Genomic DNA, 21,028 nt, shown 5'->3' with positions numbered 1-21,028 from the left:
GTAACGAAGAAGGAAATTTCTTCCATGTGTTCCCTTATCCACATTCTGGTGGGTTCAGTCCATTGGCTTACTGGACCCGTCTTCAGGGGTCGGCCGTCTATGGCCTGCACCACCCGGGCATTCTTGAAATCATGATATTGTAATCCCAGAGAGTCGGCATACTCTCTATCGATGAAATTGTTTGTTGTCCCTGAGTCTATCATGGCATGGATCATGACGGGTCCTTTTTTCGCTGACCACAGCGTGACCACCAGGAGGAATAGGACCCCGGTTTGCGGCTCTTGAGTGGGGTTTTTGACCGGGTTGGCGAGCCTCTCTACGCCCGGTCGCTGGCTTCCCCCGCCGGCTTTGCTCCAGCCGCCTCAGCCGTCTCCACCCCCGCGGAGGACGCCGCCGCAAGGCGGACGGCGGGCTTCCTTTTGGCTGGACATTCTCTGGCGAAGTGGCCCCCAATCCCGCAGTACCAACACAGATTCAAACGTTGGCGGCGGGCCTTTTCGGCAACATCTAGTCGGGGGTGCACATTGCCCAACTGCATCGGCTCCTCCTCGCTCCCCATGGGGTTTGGGGCTGGCGGTGGGGATCTCCATACTGGACGTGGCTGAACACTGGCAGAAGCGGGAGGTTTCACTCCGGCTCTTCCACTTTGGCCTCGGAGCCACTGTTTTTTGTTGGCAAGCAGGACTTCAGCTCGTAAACACTGGTTGATGAGTCTCTCAAGAGTCCCTGGGGGATCCACCTTAGAGATTTCTTCCTGCATCTCGATGTTGAGGCCCTCGCGAAACTGTCCTCTAAGGGCTATATCGTTCCAGCCGGTGCTCTGAGCCAGCACCCGGAACTCGGCTATGTACTGGGACAACGGCCTGTCCCCTTGGAAGAGACGCCGGAGTTTATGGCCGGCCGCCTCCTCGTCGTCCTCGATTCCCCAGGTCTTTCTAAGGTGGTTCAAGAAATTTTGCGCGGTGCTTAAATGCGTGGAACCCGCATCAAACAGCGCCGTCGCCCAAGTGACCGCAGGCCCATCTAGGAGACTGTAGATCCACGCCACCTTGACATCTTCTTGGGAAAACTCGGCTTGGCGGGCTTCTAAGTACGCCTGGCACTGGCGACGGAAAACATGGACCTTGGAGGCTTCTCCAGAAAACTTGGTTGGTAGCGCTAGGGCAGGGAGACGGGCTCCGCGTTCCTTCAAGCCCCGTATTTCTCCCTCCTGCGTACGGAGTGTGTCTCGGATCCTATTGAATTCTTCCTGGGAAATGGTGTAACTGGGTGGTTGAGCTTCCGCTCCGGTTCCTGTAGACATTCTGGCCTTAGGTTAATTGGTGCTTAGGGTGGTGGAGTCAAACTGTCAGGATCCTGGCTGCAGAGCACCAATAACCTTACACAGAGGCCAGTCTCTTTTTAATATCTTTATTAAAGAAATATATAAAATCAATAAAAACAAGTGAAGAATATAGTTCAGAAGCAGACCTTTCAGATAAGGTCAAATATAGTCCAGAAATGTATTGTCCAATATAAGATATTAGAGTTCAAAGTTTTAATCCACTTGACCGAAACACACACCTTGCCAAGCAATAGTGTGGGGAAACAACAGAGTCTTTAAAGTCCAATGAAGCTTGACAACAAGGCTGGAAAATAACTTGATTCTCGACTAGATCCTTGACTGAAGGCAAGATGAACATGAAGCATGAAACAGAGTCCGTGGTAAAACGTGAGACAAGGCTAGACTTGAAGCTTGATCCGGGAAGCAAGGAACTGGGATTACGAAGTCCACACACGATCTCTCTCCTCAAGCTGATCAATTGACTCCACAAAGAAATCCTCGCGCCAAACACCTATATTGGGTCTCGTTTTCCCGCCAACAGAACTCTTTCCCTAGAGAACGAGAAGCGAAACCCAACTCTGTCCAGATGCATGACTCCTTAGAATTTCCCAAGGGAAGCAGACCTAATCAGCCATTTGTTTGACAGCGATTCTCAGGCTTCTGCGATTAGCCTCCCTGGCTCCCCTATCTTTAGAATAATTTTTCCTCCTGGAAAACGGGGGGGGGGGGGGGGGGGAGTTCTGCCCAAGGCCTGTTTGGCTGAATTCTTGTGGACAAACATCAACATCCTGCAGGTGAAGAGGCTCCGGCTCTTGCTGAACCGGCGAAAATCCCATGTTTTCCTCTTCATCTGCCACAATAGTACTAGGAACAGGACTACAAGGCCCATGAGTCATCACACTCGAGCAGCTCCATGATCTTGGGCACCAGCAGCCTCTACCATCCCACCTCGAAGCTCGATGGGGCCTCGCTCAGTACTTGTGAGGGGTGTCTGGGAGGCTCAAGGTGGCGCAGGCACCTGAGATCATGAAGCTGCCTGTAGTGCGGCAATTAACAATGTCTTATTTTCTAATGACACAGTATCCTGGTGAATATTAGAAATCACAGAGGACTTAAATCAGCAACTTAGAGATGTTGAGATACAATGACTATGTATAGTTGATGAAGCAACTGATGTACGTTGAGATGGCCATCTAATTCCATATGTCTGATTCATTCATGGTGATAATGTGAGAGAAGTTCTCTTTTTGTGAGCCTTTTATTTACAAATATGTTTGATACTTTAAAAAAAGAAAATGGTATATTATGGCAGATGTGATAGCATAGATGCAGATGTACTGATGAGCTTGTGTAATGTCTGAGATGCACACTGGAGTTTTTTAATATAAAATTTTATGTACATACATTAACAGCTTACAGTGTAAACAAAACACTAAACAATTAACATTTTACAAACACATAACCCCACCCTGGAGTTAAAGCAAAGATTATAGCAATAGCTCCTGAAGCCAAGTGGACACACTGCATGGTAAATAGAAAGCCATTGGCATCTAAGAGCTAAGCTCTCCTGAATGAAGTGCTACAGGCAGTTTTCACAACTAAGTGTCATCAAAGCAGAGCCACTAAACTCTCAAATGTTTAAGGTGTTGTGTGAAGATATGGGCTCAGAGCATATCGTCTTACTTCTTCACTCTGAAGTCTGATAGTTGTCCAGAGGCAAAATGTTGAACAGAATTTTTGAGCTGAGACATGACATATTCTGCTTGAGCAAAATCATCCAGTGTCAGAGCTTTACTAAAACAGATTTCCTTTAGAAAATAGCATATATTGAAGATATGTTTGAAAAATTAAATGTCAGGTCAGGCTGGTGTTTTTTTTGTTTTGTTTTTAAACTGCAGCTTTGGTCAAATGGTTTGTAAAGTAACAATTTGGAAATATTTCCTATTCTTGTCAACATGATTGAAGAAACAAACATTCAAGCAATTCTCCTACAGCTGGAAAGGTATTTGACTAGCCATCTAGTCACATTACAAAAACATTTTCAATTTTTTTTTGAAAACTTTGAAGCATTGGACTGGGTAAAACTTCCATTTGGAAATGCACCACAGCCAAGAACACATAAACATAAGCATTTTATTACTTTATAGACTGATGCTTTTTTAAAAATAAAATTTAAAGAGAGGTCTTTGCCAGACATCTGGATTCTTCTTAAATAAGAATATCCAACAGGAATATCCAAGTGAAAAGGCCACGGAAGTGCTCATACTGTTTGCAGTGGCCTACTTTTGTGAAACTGGATTCTGAGCTCTAGCAGCTTATCGAAAGTAAATATCATGCAACACTTGATGTCACCAAAGAACTGAGGGTTCTAATATTACTCCATGGTTTAGCAACTTTAATCTTAGAAGCAAGCACATCCATCACATTGTCAATATTATTTGAGAAAATTTACATCAAAAAACATTAAGCGGTTATGTAGAGTTAGATACTGAATTTATTTCATAAAAAACATTATTTGAAAGATGTTACTTCCTTCTAGAATGTTGAAATCTGAATATACTTAAATGTGCAAACAAATATATGCACACAAAACAAACAAATTATTCTTATTCATGTACTACATTAAACGGGGCATCAGCATTTGCATGGATATGTAAAAAGGGTCACAGGAGAGAAAATCTGAGAGCTACTGCTTTACTAGATTTCAAAGTTCTTGCACGCAGTCATTACCTAAATTGTGCTTTTTTTCTTTAGTTACTGAAAGAGATAAGGAACTCTGCTTTTAAAATCCCAAAGTGCTTGTTGATTCTTGCTCCCTTTCATTTTTTGTAATCTTTAAATATAGATTGCAAGTAAGTCTGTCACTCGGAATCAAGCAAGGCTCTGAACATCCTTTTTCAATTTAAGTCATTTAACCACCTCTTCTCCTAGGGGCTCTTTACCCACAGGAGATGTTAGCATAACTCTGACTTCCATCTAGTTGCTATTTGCTAATGTGTGTGCAGATTGCTTGGTACACAAAAGGAGATTACAGTTTGATGCTCCTATTTTGCACTCCATTAGAAAAGTCATGCAGATGATAATAACTTTGCTTAATGCAATTTATTCTGTTTGCCTGGATTTACCATGGAATTCAGAATGCCTTGACAAATGTTTGTTTTTAAACAGTTCAATGCCATATAACCCAGATTATGAAATCAGATCATCCACATCTACTTCAAACTGGATTATCAGAGTCTACACTGTCATAGAATCCAGTTCAAAACAGATAATGTGGATTTTATATGCCAGTGTAGAAGGGGCCTTAATATCTATTCTGCCTTGGGGAGGCTCATGTAGTAAAGTCCTGTTTCATCTGCTACCCTGTTTCCCCTAAAATAAGACATCCCCAGAAAATAAGACCTAGTAGAGGTTTTGCTGAATTGCTAAATATAAGGCCTCCCCCAAAAGTAAGACCTAGCAAAGTTTTTGTTTGGAACCATGCCCGCCTAACAGAACACCAGAGCATGCACACCATAGAGTATTGTACATGGAAATAATGGTAGTAACAAGAAATTCTTGACAGGATTCACAGTTTGTCTGGTTATGCTGGTTTGTGATGACAACTACTGTACAGTATATAATAAACATTCAATTTTTTGTTCGACAATAAATGTGAATACTTCTTCATGGAAAAATAAGACATCCCCTGAAAATAAGCCCTAGCACATCTTTGGGAGCAAAAATTAATATAAGACACTGTCTTATTTTCGGGAAAACACGGTAGGGCTTCATGATATAGGGTTTAAATAATTGTCTTTCATTCTTCCGCTGTATGTAGCTGACTCAGCTGCCAAGAACCGTTATTTCTAAATATCCCTCCCTAGCTAGAGTCTTTTCTGGGACAATAAAGGGAGCAGGGAAATCTTCCCAAATTGATGTGTGATTTGTACCGGCTTCTGTACTGGCATTGGAGGGCTCCTCAAATTATTAACAGACCAAATGTGTACCCATAGATTCAACTATATGTAATGTGGTTTGAGTGTTGGATTAGGAATCTAAGACCCCTTTTACACTGCCATATAAAATCTATATTATCTGCTTTGAAGTGGATTATATGGCAGTGTAGACTCAGGCCCCTTCCACACTTCCATATAATCCAGATTATCAAAGTAGATAATCTAGATTATCTTCTTTGAACTGGATTATAAGAGTTTACACTGCCATATAATCCAGTTCAGAGCAGATAATCCGGATTTTATATGACAGTGTAGATGGGGTCTATGGGTCACCATAAATTGAAAACTACTAAAAGCATACAACAACAACAACAACAACAACAACAACAACAACAAAATATTATGCAAAGAAAATCAGCAGGATATTTCACAGATGGTAAATGGTTTGAATAAAGTTTAATGTAAAAGAAATATGTACTTCTGGCATAGAAATCTGAGGTGTCTTCAATTTATATTAATTAAAGCTATCCAGTTTAGAGTTTACAATGAATTAAGGTGCTCTGTTTATATTGAGTTTATTTAGTGTCATTTATAAGTCTTGGAAAACATTTCATAGTCTGAAAGCTGGCTGATTTCAAACTGTTAATGTTTCTAAAGCAGAGCAGCCATATAACCTGGATTATCAAGGCAGAATAACCCACAATATCTACTTTGAACTGGGTTATCTGAATCCTCACTGCCATATATAACATGTTTTTAAGATGTTTTTAAATTGTTGATTTTAGCCGGTTCTTGTAAGCCGCCCCAAGCCCTAGGGGAGTGGCGGCATATAAGTTTGAAAAATAAATAAATAAATAAATAAATAAATAAAAATATATTCAAAACAGATAATGTGAGATTTTATTCAGCTGTGTGGAAGGGGCCTGAGTTGTCTTTAGTAATGTATTGCATCCTATAATTCAGCACTCTAATAGCATCTAGGAACAACATTTATTTGTTACAGTAGAGTCTCACTTATCCAACATAAACGGGCTGGCAGAATGTTGGATAAGTGAATATGTTGGATAATAAGGAGGGATTAAGTAAAAGCCTATTAAACATCAAATTAGATTATGATTTTACAAATTAAGCACCCAAACATCATGTTATACAACAAATTTGACAGAAAAAGTAGTTCAATACGCAGTAATGCTATGTAGTAATTACTGTATTTACAAATTTAGCACCAAAATATAAATATAATGATGTATTGAAAACATTGACTACAAAAATGCGTTAGATAATCCAGAATGTTGGATAAGCGAATGTTGGATAAGTGAGATTTTACTGTATTAGGTTTTTTGAGCATGATTCTCAAAGGCTTGAAGGAGTTTTACTTTCCTTTTAAAACTCATAGTTTCTCTGATATGTGTCCTATTCATTTTGATGGAACTTACTTCTACATAAAAGGTGTAGAATTGGATTGTGAGTGCCACTGGTAGAAGTACCTGAATAATATGTATGATGGGAAGGGAACATATGTATAATTGATACATCATCATCATCATCATCATCATCATCATCACTCTTTATTTATTCCCTGCTTTTTCTCTCCACAAGGAGACTCATATGTCAACTACTTTATGTATGCATAATTTAATCTACAGATAGAAACCATCTACAAAAGGCAAGGCTCAATTTGTTTTTTTCTCCCCAGGTTTTATAGATGATCCAAAACCCATAAGAAAATGGGACTGCTGGTGTTCATGCGTAATGTGCTACTAGCCCTCTGTCTCTTTCTGGTGTTGGGATTTCTCTATTATTCAGCTTGGAAACTGCATCTTCTCCAATGGGAGGATTCAAGTAAGTATACTTGATGTGCAGGTTATCTCAGTGTCTCCATGGACAAGACTGAATTTTTAAAATATTTTTCAGTTCTGCATAAGGTTGAACAGCTTGGAATGAACTGCTTCACATGTTGAGTCCTTTAATGAGCTTTGGAGATAGATTCACCTTTCTTTTAATATTCTTGTTATATAGATTAATTAAATGGGACATTAGAAAATAAAGTGTAGGTTTCCTACCTTTGCTTAAATATGTGTATTTTCATTCGCAGGGTGGTCATTTGCATCTACCTGTTGAATGAGACTTCATGTCATGTGGATCTACTTTCCTTCATATGAGGGAGAGAGTGCTTTTGCCATCCTACTCTTTTGCCTTTCATTAGTTTTTAGCATGTATCTGTATAGGCACTTATCTGAAGGATGGCTTTACATTAGCTGTATAATTGACCTGAGTTATATTGATTATGTGGTAGTCACTGAGTGCATTGCATTCAAATGCAAATTGAGCTGGAGGAATCCAACTTACAGACGGATGCAGATGTTGTTTCAATATTTGCACAGAGTCTTCAGTGCCAAGTCTGTATTTCCTATTCAGTTAAGGTTATGTCTACAGAGGGACAAGTTCAAAGGGAGTTTATCTAGGTTTTTAAATGAGGGAAAACAATTTGCTTTTCCAGAGTTCTATTACGTTTGGAGAAATGTTGTTTTAATTCTTTAAAAAATGATTAAATTCAGGATGTGAGTGACAGAAGTATACAGTTTGTGCAGAATAATGTATTATTGTGCAGAATAATAATCCCTTAACTTTCTGAATTTTTCCTTTTTCTCCTTGCCTTGGAATGTTTATTCTCTTGTTTCCATGTGGGGAATTGGTAAAATTGATAGCTCAAAGTCTCTCTCCTATGAATGTTTCTGCTGTTTGAATGAGATTTATTTTACAATTTGGTTGTTATTTGTGCAAATTGCTTTAATTTTAGTAGTAATTCATCTGGCAGGAGGGAACAAGCTAACGTATAAATTTCACATACATTTGTCGAGATAGGCTTTCTACTTCCTATTGTATCATCTTTCATCATTTCTTTTCCTGGCAAACAGCAAAATAATTACAGGCTTTTTACAGTTTGCCCCAGACTTTTATATATTGATCTCTAGACTTGATTCACTTACATATATAACAAAAATGTCTTTTGTGGCAGTATAGGAAGGAGGTCTGACATTGCCTTGATATCGACTCTGATTTAGCCTATTTGTTTTCGTTGGTGGTATGTTTACCAGGTCTTACAAATTCCCGTACATCATCTTTTTAATGACTGGAGATGTCAAACATGTTTATTTATTTATTTATTTATTTTCCTTTGATTTAATTTATACCCCAGCTTTCTCCCTAAGTGTGACCAAAAACAACTTACAATATATGTTGAAAAAGTTAAAACAACACATGTTAAAGCAGTAAACAACAAGTCCAATTAAAATGCTACTTTAACATTAATTTTAAAATAATTAAAAACTCCTGCAACACATTATATATATATTAAAATAGTACAATTATTGCACATACTTCTTCTCCAGTCTGATTAAAGACTGAAGCTTTGTTTAAAAGGCCATAGCCTAGAAGTAGCATGTGAGATAGCTATGTGTGCACAGGAAAGGAAACAGGCTTTGTTTCCTTTGAATAGCTTATTTGCAAGTTCTTGACTTCTTCTTCCTCCTCCTTTGAGGTGGCCCAGAGAAACCAATCACTTGCCCCATGGATTTCAGTGCCTACTTTTTCATAGACTTTAGTTTGACATTAGGCATGGAATCTGTGTCTTGTCTCTGTGTCCCCCCTCTCTCCCAAACTGGTGGCCAGATTACTCTCTAGTCAAATCACTGAGCAGAACTGAAGGTCTCTAGAAGTAGGGAGTAAAAGTAAGGAGGTACCTGCATGTGTATTAATTTCCTTTAGGGTACTTGAACTTTTCACTTTGCAGAGGAAGAGGGGGAGGAGTGGTGATGGTGATGTGAGGAGGGGACCTCGGGACAACCCACTGAGTCCCATGAGCAAAAGGTGCCCTATTCTGGAAGTTATCTGGCCTCTTCACACATCAGAGCCACTTGATCATTGGAGAAAAGGAGGGATAATTGGAAAAAGGGGCAGAGAAAAACTTGTTGCAAAACTGCCAGATAACAACAACTTTGGCTATAAAGTCATTGTAAGAGAGGTGCCAGGAGGAGGGAGGGAGGGCAGATGAAGGAAAGCATAATTCAGTCTGGCTCTTTTTCATTGCCTATGCTTTGTCAAAACTGTTGACCGAGGGGAGTGGGAGGCTCAGACCTAGAGGGCCACATACATTGTTGTAATGGGCAGAATTTGGGCTGCGGGCCTTGTGTTTGACACATGTGTTCTAAGCACACCCTCCAGGAAGGACTGGCATCATAAGGTAGTATTTCTGAATCCAAACTCAGAAAGATGGCTCAGAGGGATAGCATCAACAATAGTGTAAGAAGAATACCATTAACCATGGTCTCAAAAACTGCTGAGATGTCCATTAAAACCAGCAGAGAGAGACTCCTCTTGTCCAGTTCCTGACATACAGTAGGTCATCTACCATGGCAACCTTAGCCCTCACCATCCTGTAATGAGGCCAGACTGAAATGGATCTAGATCAGCAGTTCTCAGATTTTTAAAACCACTGAGCCCTTTTTGAAGGAAAAGTTTGTCATGAAGCCTCAAGAAACTTTTGGACATGGGCCACATTGCATTTCAAAATTTGACAGATGAGCCAGGCCAGTGGCAGATGGATGGAGAATGTTTGAACAAATTGAAAAAAAATGAAGAAATTCCTGTGCACACTGCACATATCTTGTTTGTAGTGTAAAAGAAAGAAAGAAAGAAAGAAAGAAAGATACAATATTTAAAATGAAGAACTATTTTAACCAACATAAACTTAACAGTGGAAGACTCCAGGGGCCATCCAACCTGTCAAAAGTCAGACGCCAATAAGAGAGCAAAACAGAGTTTATTAAAGCAAATGTCCAAAAATAACTCAACAAACACAAAAAAGGCTTAAAACACTTAACTTTCAGTGTTATTAAGCAGATTGAGCGAGAAAAAACCCCAAAAACAAAGACTGGCAAATAATCTGGATTAACCAGAGATATAATCCGGATTAAATTTAGAGTCCTAGAACTTGACTCAAGAGTTGACAATGGGCCGAAAAACGAGGGCAAAAACTAAGACAAGCAGTATTGAAGCCCACAAACCCTTCCCAAAACTTAAATGTTCAAAAGGAGTTCAAAACCAAACAAACGCCCAAACTGGGTTAAAGGACTCTCAGTTAGGAGCAAACAAGCCAGCGGAACAGCGAGACGCTGGCAAGCCCGCAGCAACCACTGCTGGAACACACGCCAAACCAGGAGTTAAAGGAAAGCGTCGTGGAGCCGGTCCGGAGTCGGGATAAGCCAGCAGCACCAAACCGTTGTAGAAGCAAATGCCAAGCCAGGAGTTAAAGGAGCAGAGCTAGAAAGCGTCGTCAAGCTGGTCCGGAGTCGGGATGAGCAGTCAGGCAGTCACCGAGTAGAGAATGATGCCAAACCACAATTTGATAGCGAAGAGCAAAGCCGAGTCAAGTTCCAGTCCAAGGTCCGAGAGGTTGAAGTCATCCAAGAAGGTCACAACATGGAATGGCACAGAGAGCCAAAACAATGAGGGCAAAAAGCAGATCCGTTGCAAAGTCCCAGTCCAGTCTTCAGTAACACACACAGGAAACCCAATGGTGCCCAGCAACACCTTGCCACACTCAAGGTATAATGGCCAAACAACCCCAATATATCCAGGTCTCCTTGGGCTTCCAAACTATCAACGCCCAAAGAGCAGGTGTCTCAACTTCTTAATCTGAATCAGAACTCCACACAGCCAATGCTCTTGGGTCAGGTGTTCCGAATTCCTCATCAGAGTCCCAATCATCCTGCCCATGCCCAACTCTATCCACACCTGTGGACCCCCTCTCACTCCTCCAAGCAGACCAAATGGGATCTGCTTCTGAAGACACTCAAGCTTCCCCAGCATCAACAGCATCCATGGGCCCCGATTCTCCCCAAGCATCTCCGGTGCCCGTGCCCAGTCTGTGCCCGGTTCCTCCGTTAATACCTGTTCCCCAGCATCCATTTCCTCTTCCAGATCCCCATCTGAATCCTCCTCAGAAGACTCCCCATCAGTCTCCCTGACCCTCTTCCTAAACAAATCCTCCAACGAGCCTTCCTCGCGAGGGTTTTTCCTTCCTCTCCTGATCCCACCACTATCATCCACAGTCTCCGAAGGCGCATTCACAACACATCCTTTGCAATACTACTACCACCACCACCACCACCACCAATAATAATAATAATAATAATAATAATAATAATAATAATAATAATAATAGTAGTAGTAGTAGAAGCAACCCAGGGATTACCCAGTGCAATCTCCTTCTGCCCCCAGTGTAAAACAAACAAGAACAAACCTAAAAGTCTGTATATTGTTTTAGTTTTTGCATTTAATGTAGTCTGCAGAAGGATTCATTGGCAAAAATTGGCTCCCATACTTTCTGATCGAAAACATCAAAGAGTAAGGATATTTGTATGTCTGAAATTTTAGTATGTTTCTTAACAATGGTTGTAATTGAATGTAACAGTCAATGATATAAAGCAGGGCCCCCCAAACTAAGGCTCCAGGCCAGATGCGGCCCTCCAAGGTCATTTACCAGGCTCCCGCCCTCAGTTTTAGACTTAGGCTCACCCAAAGTCTGAAATAATAATAATAACAACCTGCAAAGGTCGTGGAAAATGAACATGCAAAGATACTGTGGGACTTTTGAATCCAGACTGACAAAGTTCTGGAACACAACACACCAGACATCACAGTTGTGGAAAAGTAAAATGTTTGGATCATTGATGTTGCCATCCCAGGTGACAGTCGCATTGATGAAAAACAACAGGAAAAACTCAGCCGCTATCAGGACCTCAAGATTGAACTTCAAAGACTCTGGCAGAAACCAGTGCAGGTGGTCCCGGTGGTGATCGACACACTGGGTGCTGTGCCAAGAGATCTCAGCCAGCATTTGGAAACAATAAACATTGACAAAATTACGATCTGCCAACTGCAAAAGGCCACCCTACTGGGATCTGCGCGCATCATAAATATCATCAGACAAGGACATCTGCTCATTCCTAGTATCTGTCATAGAATATCCTTACTAGATTCCTTTTGCCTTCGACTTTCAAGCACAGATAAGTCTTCCAACAAACTGCTTCTGTGAAAATGTGAGTAGCTTCGGAAACTGTTCAGCTGTCAGATTTAGACCTGTACTTGCTTCCTGCTGCTGAAACAGGCACATTCTTACTCGTTTCTTCCTGCTGCTGGCAGTGTCTTTCCTCCGACAATTGTATTGTAAAAATAGTCTGAGGCAGAAAACTGCAACATTATAATTTTTTTCCAGAATGCCTGTTTCTATGGAAACAAAAATGAGATGCATGAGCAAATAGTTTGACTTTCACTGCTATTGGTGGTAGATTCTGGTTTTGCTTCCACTTTTGTGATACAAAGCCTTATTCTTATACGAAGGGAGCCTAAACTGAAGTTATTGAAAAAAATACCTTTCTAGCTTAGTCTAAATTCCTCAGGGATTGTTACACTTATTGTTACACTATTCTGGGAGGACCATCTTACTTTTAGCATTTTCCTGCTTCTTTTCCTTTAGTTTTTTCTAAGATTGCATCATTTTTTATCACATAGGTTACCAGTGAAGTTTCTTGGACCTATCAGAAAATGTTAAGCTCTTTTTTTTCTATTGCAATCTATGGAAGTAAAAATACTTACAAAAAATTAGCAGAAGATTAAATACCTCTACTATGATCAGAAGGTCAAGCTTAGTTGATAACACATTTATTTATTTATTGGGTGAATATGCCATTCTGGATTTGGGGACAAATAGTACACATTAGATTAAGGAACTTTGGAAGGGAGAGGCTTACCAGCAACTGTGATGCCTCCCGTGCCAATATTTGCAGTTCTAAAGAGACAGGTGGAATATGTTTGCCAAGCTATTTTTGGGTTTGGTTTGATTGAACCCATGTTTTCATAGTCTGCACTAGTGTTTTTAGTTTTTTGGTTGATTTTATAGTATTAGGTGTGACTTTGCTCACTAGCATATGGAGTGTTGTAATCCCTAATAATTTGACTAGATCAGGGGTCCTCAAACTTTTTAAGTGGAGGGCCGATTCATGGTCCCTCAGATTGTTGAGGGGCCGAATGATCATTTGAAAAAAAAAAAACGAACAAATTCCTATGCTCACTGCACATACAGTAGAGTCTCACTTATCCAACATAAACGGGTCGTCAGAACATTGGATAAGCAAATATGTTGGATAATAAGGAAAGATTAGGAAAAAGCCTATTAAACATCAACATAGGTTATGATTTTACAAATTAAGCAGCAAAACATCACGTTATACAACACATTTGACAGAAAAAGTAGTCCATTACACATTAATGCCATGTAGTAATTACTGTATTTACGAATTTAGCACCAAAATATCACAATGCATTGAAAACATTAACTACAAAATTGCTTTGGATAATCCAGAATGTTGGATAAGTGAGTGTTGGATAAGTGAGACTCTACTGTGTCTTATTTGTAGTGCAAAAAAAACCAAAACCCAACAACAATCATTTATGAAGGGGACTCAGAGCGGCTTACAAGTTGTATGTACATACAATATATTTGTGAAGAAGTGTATAATTATATTTTGTTTATAGATGATATGTGTATTTGATTTTGTGTAAAGAGTCAGGTTTGGCTAAGTTTAAAATGGTGAGTATTTCAGTTGACCATATGTATGGGGGAAGGTAGCCATCTTAGAATGCTAGAACAGGTTACCATAGCAACAGGGGCGGAGCCAACCGCCTCTTGGAAAGGAAAAGGGGAATGTTTTAAAACCCAGCAGTTGGTGATTCTCTAGACACAGAGAAGGATCTGATTCTTGTGTGGAGAATCAGACTGGCTTAAATAGAAAGATTTGAGTCAGATTTAGGTTGGACCAGACTAGGCAAGTTAGGTGATTTGTCTAGGGTCTTTTATAGAGCCTGTGGATTAGGGAGAATTAATCCCAGGGGATCCAGTAGGATCAGGGTTTAGTGTAATCCAGAGAAAGAAGTATTTTGAAAGTTTAACCACCTTATAACCGTTGTAACCATTAAGCGAAGTGCCTTTACCAAGTTATCTGAAACCATCAAGCTCTGTACCTGCAATACACTTGTTTTGATTTTATTCAAATCAAGCCTCTGTCATACTCTCATATTAAGTTAAGTAACATCAACACCTGAAGTGGAACAAATAGAGAAAGCTTATAAGAACCAGTACCATCTGCCTGACGTCTCTTCAATGGTGGCAGCGAAGAAGAAGATAATCAAACAAAACATTAATTAACATTATCTCTCACAAAACATCTTTATTAAGTGGTGGTATCTGTGTGTGTGCGTGTGTGGGACACAAAGGGTTCCATCCCGGCCTCACATTCCTGTCAGACACCTCACCTCTGTGTAATATTGGTGGCAAAGCTGAGGGATTCAAAGGGGATTCCACCCTCTGCCACATAAGTTCCTTACATAAATTGGCGGCAAGCGGTGGGATACGTATAACATCCCTAATTTGGTGCCTGAGATTGCTCAATAAAATTTCTGAGGTAAAAGTTGTAGACAATGGCCACCAGAAAGCAGAAAAGAGGAGCAGGAGAGGTAGAAGTGTACCAAGAGGGAGAGAGTTCAGATTCGGAACAACAGACCACCATGTCAGAAGCAATGATGAAATACCAATTAGAGATGAGGAAATTAGAATTAGAGGCACAGGAGAAAGAGAGACAGAGACAGGCAGAAGCACAGGAGAAACAGAGACAGAGACAGGCAGAAGCACAGGAGAAAGAGAGACAGAGACAGGAAGAAGCACAGGAGAAAGAAAGAGAGAGACAGGCACAGATAGAGCTGAGAAAGATGGAGTTTGAATGGGAAAAACAGAAGCTGACACTGTCTCAGCCTTCTGTGGAGGCACAACCAGGAACTCCCATCATTAATCCTGTTGATTCAGCCTTAAAGAGGTTTCCTAAATACAACAAAGAGGATGATGTGGAGCAGTTTTTAATTTCGTTTGAATGGTGTTGTAAAGATCTGGAAATAGCTGAGGAAAATTGGATGATTTACTTCAGGCCACAGATTTGTGGAAAGCTATTAGAGATCTACAGCGAAATGGTGGAAGAAGAACGCAGAAATTACACTATATTTAAACAGCTGGTACAACAAAGGTTACAACTGACTCCTGAATTTTACAGAACAAAATTCAGAACTCTGAGGAGAGAGAAAAACGAAAGTTTCCTACAACTGGCTGCCAAACAGGCAAAATATTTTGAGAGTTGGTTGAGGAATTCTGAGGTAAAAGACTTCCAGCAGCTGAAGGATTTAATAAAATTAGAGCAGCTATACCAGCAAGTTCCATCAGATTATCGATGGCTGGTACAAGATAGGAAGCCTCAGACTGCTAATCAAGCAGCTGGGATGGTGGACCAACTAATTACATTGAAGGAAGGGTTTAAAAGGGAAGATGGAGGATTTAAGGAAAGACAGTTTAAACAGCCATCTTTTTCCCTCACGCGCGCACAGCAAGGGAGAGGAGCTTCCATAGAAAACACCACCTGGAGGATGGCTAGTGTAATGAACCCTGCCAAAATGGAGGGAAATATTCGATGCTTTCACTGTGGTAAAACAGGACATTATAAATCACAATGTGGTCTTTTAAAGAAAGAAAAACCCTCTTTCTATGTTAAGAAAGTCCCAACCAAGGAGGCAACTAAAGAACCAGCCAAGGTTCAAAAAGTTTACCTCAGGAAATTCAAAAGGAAGTTCCCCAGGAAAACACTGGCTATAGCCCTTTTGAATTGTTGTACGGGAGGCGAGTGCGAGGACCGCTTGATTTAATCCGGGAATTCTGGGAAGCAAGTCCAAGACCGGAACCTGTTTCAGTAACTAAATACATCAAAGATCTACAGTCAACAATGGAAATGGCCAGGAACACCGCCCAAGAACATCTAGCGACAGCCCAGCAGAGACAGAAAGCTCATTACGATTCAACTGCCAGATGCAAGAGCTTCGAGATAGGGGATGAGGTCCTGTATCTCACACCAACCAAGACCAACAAGCTCCAAGTAGATTGGACTGGACCGTGGAAAGTCATCAAAAGACACAGTGGTGTGAACTATTCTATATATGATGAACAGTCTAATGTAGAAAAGCTGGTGCATGTAAATATGTTAAAGCCATATGTAAATAGATCTGTAAATGTATGTATGATAATTTCGGGGGAGGAAACAGGTACTTTTCCCTTTTGGGAAGGAAATAGGAAAGCCTATAGGAGCAGTGAGCAAGTAAAGGTTGACGAGGGATTGTCCCAGAGTCAACAGAAACAAGTTAAGAAGTTATTAAATAAGTATGACCATTTATACCCCTTTGAAATAAAACATGTAAAAGGTAAAAACAACATTGTAGCGGATTCACTTTCCAGGACATATTAGAGGTTGCAACAGTGAAGGTTTGTATTTATGGTTTATATGTTGCATGATAATGTGTTGATATTATATGTTAATAGTGTATTAATATGTATTGTTGTATATTTTTAATTACAATCCACATTATTATTTTTGACTATTCTAGGATGTAGAAAAGTCAAAAATAATCTTTATGGGTTGGGAGGTGTGTGAAGAAGTGTATAATTATATTTTGTTTATAGATGATATGTGTATTTGATTTTGTGTAAAGAGTCAGGTTTGGCTAAGTTTAAAATGGTGAGTATTTCAGTTGACCATATGTATGGGGGAAGGTAGCCATCTTAGAATGCTAGAACAGGTTACCATAGCAACAGGGGTGGAGCCAACCGCCTCTTGGAAAGGAAAAGGGGAATGTTTTAAAACCCAGCAGTTGGTGATTCTCTAGACACAGAGAAGGATCTGATTCTTGTGTGGAGAATCAGACTGGCTTAAATAGAAAGATTTGAGTCAGATTTAGGTTGGACCAGACTAGGCAAGTTAGGTGATTTGTCTAGGGTCTTTTATAGAGCCTGTGGATTAGGGAGAATTAATCCCAGGGGATCCAGTAGGATCAGGGTTTAGTGTAATCCAGAGAAAGAAGTATTTTGAAAGTTTAACCACCTTATAACCGTTGTAACCATTAAGCGAAGTGCCTTTACCAAGTTATCTGAAACCATCAAGCTCTGTACCTGCAATACACTTGTTTTGATTTTATTCAAATCAAGCCTCTGTCATACTCTCATATTAAGTTAAGTAACATCAACACCTGAAGTGGAACAAATAGAGAAAGCTTATAAGAACCAGTACCATCTGCCTGACGTCTCTTCAATGGTGGCAGCGAAGAAGAAGATAATCAAACAAAACATTAATTAACATCATCTCTCACAAAACATCTTTATTAAGTGGTGGTATCTGTGTGTGTGCGTGTGTGGGACACAAAGGGTTCCATCCCGGCCTCACATTCCTGTCAGACACCTCACCTCTGTGTAATATTGGTGGCAAAGCTGAGGGATTCAAAGGGGATTCCATTCCCTGTCACCTCAGCATCTCTACAATATTATATTAGCATAGCACAATATCTATATATATAAAAGGGTAATGAAATTTCGGCCTAGGACAAAACAACAAAACTACACATCCCAGAAACACTAAACTTGGCAGCACAACCCCTCATCCATGCCTCTACGTTCATACAACAAAAAGAAAAGAAAAATAAAGTCCTAATTAGAGGGAGGGGAATAATTGTTTTTATCCAATTGCTGCCAGTTAGAAGGCTAAGCTCCATCAGGGGAAAACCTTTCCCCTTTACCTTAACTACCATCAATACCTCAATACTTTATTTCCTATACCACCATACTTCGCCACAGCAATGCGTGGCTGGGCACAGCTAGTTAGCATTATATATTACTATATTGTACTATACCATTATACCGTAATATTATTAGTAATATTGCATTTAATATATAATATATAATTAATATTATATTATACAATATTATATTGTATTATTATTATTAGCCACCCTGAGTCCCCCATTGGGTGAGAAGGGCAGGGTAGAAATACAGTACTGTAATAAATAAATAAATATTATATTGTATTACATTATAATATTTATTACCAATATTATATGTATACACAATATATTATATGATTACCATATCATTCATTTACAATATTTCATTTACAATATTGGTAAATGAAAAAACAATACAATATTTAAAAATAAAAATAATTTTAACCAACATACTGTAAACTTATCAGGATTTCAGTGGGAAGTGTGGGCCTGCTTCTGACCAATGAGATCATCAAGTAGGATTGTTGTTGTGCAACTTCAAGTCATTTCAGACTTTGGGCCGAGTCTAAAACTGAGGGCGGGGGCCAGGTCAATGGCCTTGGAGGGCCGCATCCGGCCCCCGGGCCTTAGTTTGGGGACCCCTGGACTAGATATTGAAATGACGTATCTTCCAGATTATGTGTAACAAAGTATGTAAATTTGACATTTTTTCAAAGCTGCTTAACATTTTTGCTGTTACAAAGCATGTTACATTAATATTGTTTGGGTCAGGTACAATCTCTTTTGTAGGCATTCACTCTACAAAACCAAAACAATTACCATACACAGTTGCATACAATGTATATAGATACAAGAAAAGATGTAATAGAAGTATTAGAAAAGGATAATTGATCTAATAACTTGTGATCAGCTCACAGGTTGTTAAAGGAAAGATAGGGTATTTACTAGTGACTTTATGGCTTGATAGCAGTTTTTTTCGTGTTGGGAGCGACTTGAGAAACTGCAGGTTGCTTCTGGTGTCAGAGAATTGGCTGTCTCCAAGGACGTTGCCCAGGTTTAGCAGTGTTACTTGTCTTCATTTTGCCTGAAGTACTGTATTTTTGAAATTGGTTGGGTTTAGGATTAACATTATTATTATTTCTACCACTGTCAGGACTATATTTATTTATTGCTGATGTGAAAGTAGAATTTCTTAATGGAGCTCCCTGCTAAGATAGACAAGGTCTTTCTTGTTAGTTTTTCACTATCATGGAAAAATCTTTGTATTTATGCAGGCCTTTGACAGCTTTGTAACTGGATAGGTGCTATATTTCCCCTTTTTAACTAGCGTATTTAGAATTGGATTTTAATATGCTTGGATTTTATTTTATTTGAGTTTGTTGTTGTTAGTAGCCTTATGTACCATTTTAGGGAAGGAAAGTGGGATATATATCAATTGGTCAATACATAAATAAAATAATTGTTGACCTAAATTACTGGTAAATGCTTTTGCTCTTATTAAGTCATAACTAGTACAGATGGCAATACCTATCTGTAGTTTGGAACCTTTGGCTGAAGAATACTTAGGGTCCCTAGTTTGCAAAAAGCTAATATTATGTTGCCTCATATGATACTTTAAAGGTCTTAAATGTAGTCTTTTGGCCTAGTGAAGGTTCAAGATACAAGTAGGTTCACAAAACAAATGAAGATATCAGGGAATAGGGCATATAAAGAGAATACACTGATCAGAGGAAAGGTTAAATTAGCCCTGATGTGAAAGGAGAGAAAATTTACCCAGAAACATAAATTGTAGGGTATGAATAGTAGGGTATGAATAGTAGGGTATGAACACCAGGGGGCCCCTGGTGGCACATTGCGTTAAAGCGCTGAGCTGCTGAACTTGCGCTCCGGCGGGAAGGTAACGGCGCTCCATGCAGTCATGCTGGCCACATGACCTTGGAGGTGTCTATAGACAATGCCGGCTCTTCGGCTTAGAAATGGAGATGAGCACCAACCCCCAGAGTCGGTCACAACTGGACTTAACGTCAGGGGAAAACCTTTACCTATGAACTTAAAGGAAAGAAAGAGCAGAAGGGATGAGAGCAAGCAACTATTTTTTCTCTATATTATTTATACTATTATTTGTATTATTAACCAAAACAGATAATATTATCTTCAGCAGGAGTCTGCTGGAGGAGAGGGAGCTTTATTATTTTCTCTCACTCCTAAACTTTTCATTGACTTGTGAGAATAAACATATCAGCAATTTGGTGTAAATAACTTTGGAAGTATAAATTTGGATGAGGAAATGGCCCCAGGGAAGAGGCTAAATCTACTTTCCTTGACTGCATAGTTTTGCCACATTTTATTATTACAACTTTTTTAAAGGAAAGAAAACCGTCATACTACTGAAGTAACAGTGGAATGAAAGTAATATTGTAATGACACTTCTGAATATAATGGCTCAGGAAATAGCAATAATGCAATTTGGATTCTGTATTTTAGCTCAAGATATCTCTCTACAGTGATCTGTGGAATATTTGTCTCAACAAAGCCTGATTTCTGTGGACATACTCATGTTACACATTTTAAAAAAACCTATCTTCTAATTTTCCGGTAGCAAAATATATTTACCTAGGCAGAAAAGGAGTACAGCAGGGCTATATACCCTACCTATTCAACTTGTATGCAGAACACATCATGCAACGTGCGGGGCTTGACGAATCCAAGTTAAAATTGCTGGAAGAAACATTAACAACCTTAGATATGCAGATGATACTACTCTGATGCCTGAAAGTGAGGAGAAGCAGAGAAGCCTTATCACCAAGGTGAATGAAGAAAGTGCAAAAGCTGGGTTGCACTTAAACATCAAGAAAACCAATATTATGGCAACCAGACTGATTGATAACTGGCAAATAGAGGGAGAAAACGTGGAGGCAGTGACAGACTTTATATTTCTAGGTGTGAAGATCATGGCAGATGCAGACTGCAGCAGACATCACACTGGCAACGAAGGTCCACATAGTTAAAGCAATGGTATTCCCCATAGTAATCTGGATGCGAGAGCTGGATCATAAGGAAG

At 39.7% G+C, this 21,028-nt stretch overlaps 1 protein-coding gene across 8 annotated transcripts in view; it reads left to right on the top strand.

Moving 5' to 3' along the window:
- Positions 1–21,028, top strand: part of st3gal3 (ST3 beta-galactoside alpha-2,3-sialyltransferase 3) — a 303,637-nt gene that overhangs the window by 9,629 nt on the left and 272,980 nt on the right. For all 8 annotated transcript variants that reach the window (XM_003220200.4, XM_003220201.4, XM_062979659.1 and 5 more), the window contains exon 2: positions 6,959–7,104. In XM_003220200.4, coding sequence (XP_003220248.1) covers positions 6,990–7,104 — 115 coding nt within the window. In that variant the 5' untranslated portion in view covers positions 6,959–6,989. The remainder of the gene's footprint in view (positions 1–6,958; positions 7,105–21,028) is intronic.

Source organism: Anolis carolinensis, chromosome 4 (genome assembly GCF_035594765.1).
Source record: "Anolis carolinensis isolate JA03-04 chromosome 4, rAnoCar3.1.pri, whole genome shotgun sequence".
NCBI classification, from domain to species: domain Eukaryota; kingdom Metazoa; phylum Chordata; class Lepidosauria; order Squamata; family Dactyloidae; genus Anolis; species Anolis carolinensis.
The sequence above is the reverse complement of the archived record's forward strand: the minus strand, read 5'-3'. Positions and strand labels throughout refer to the sequence as shown.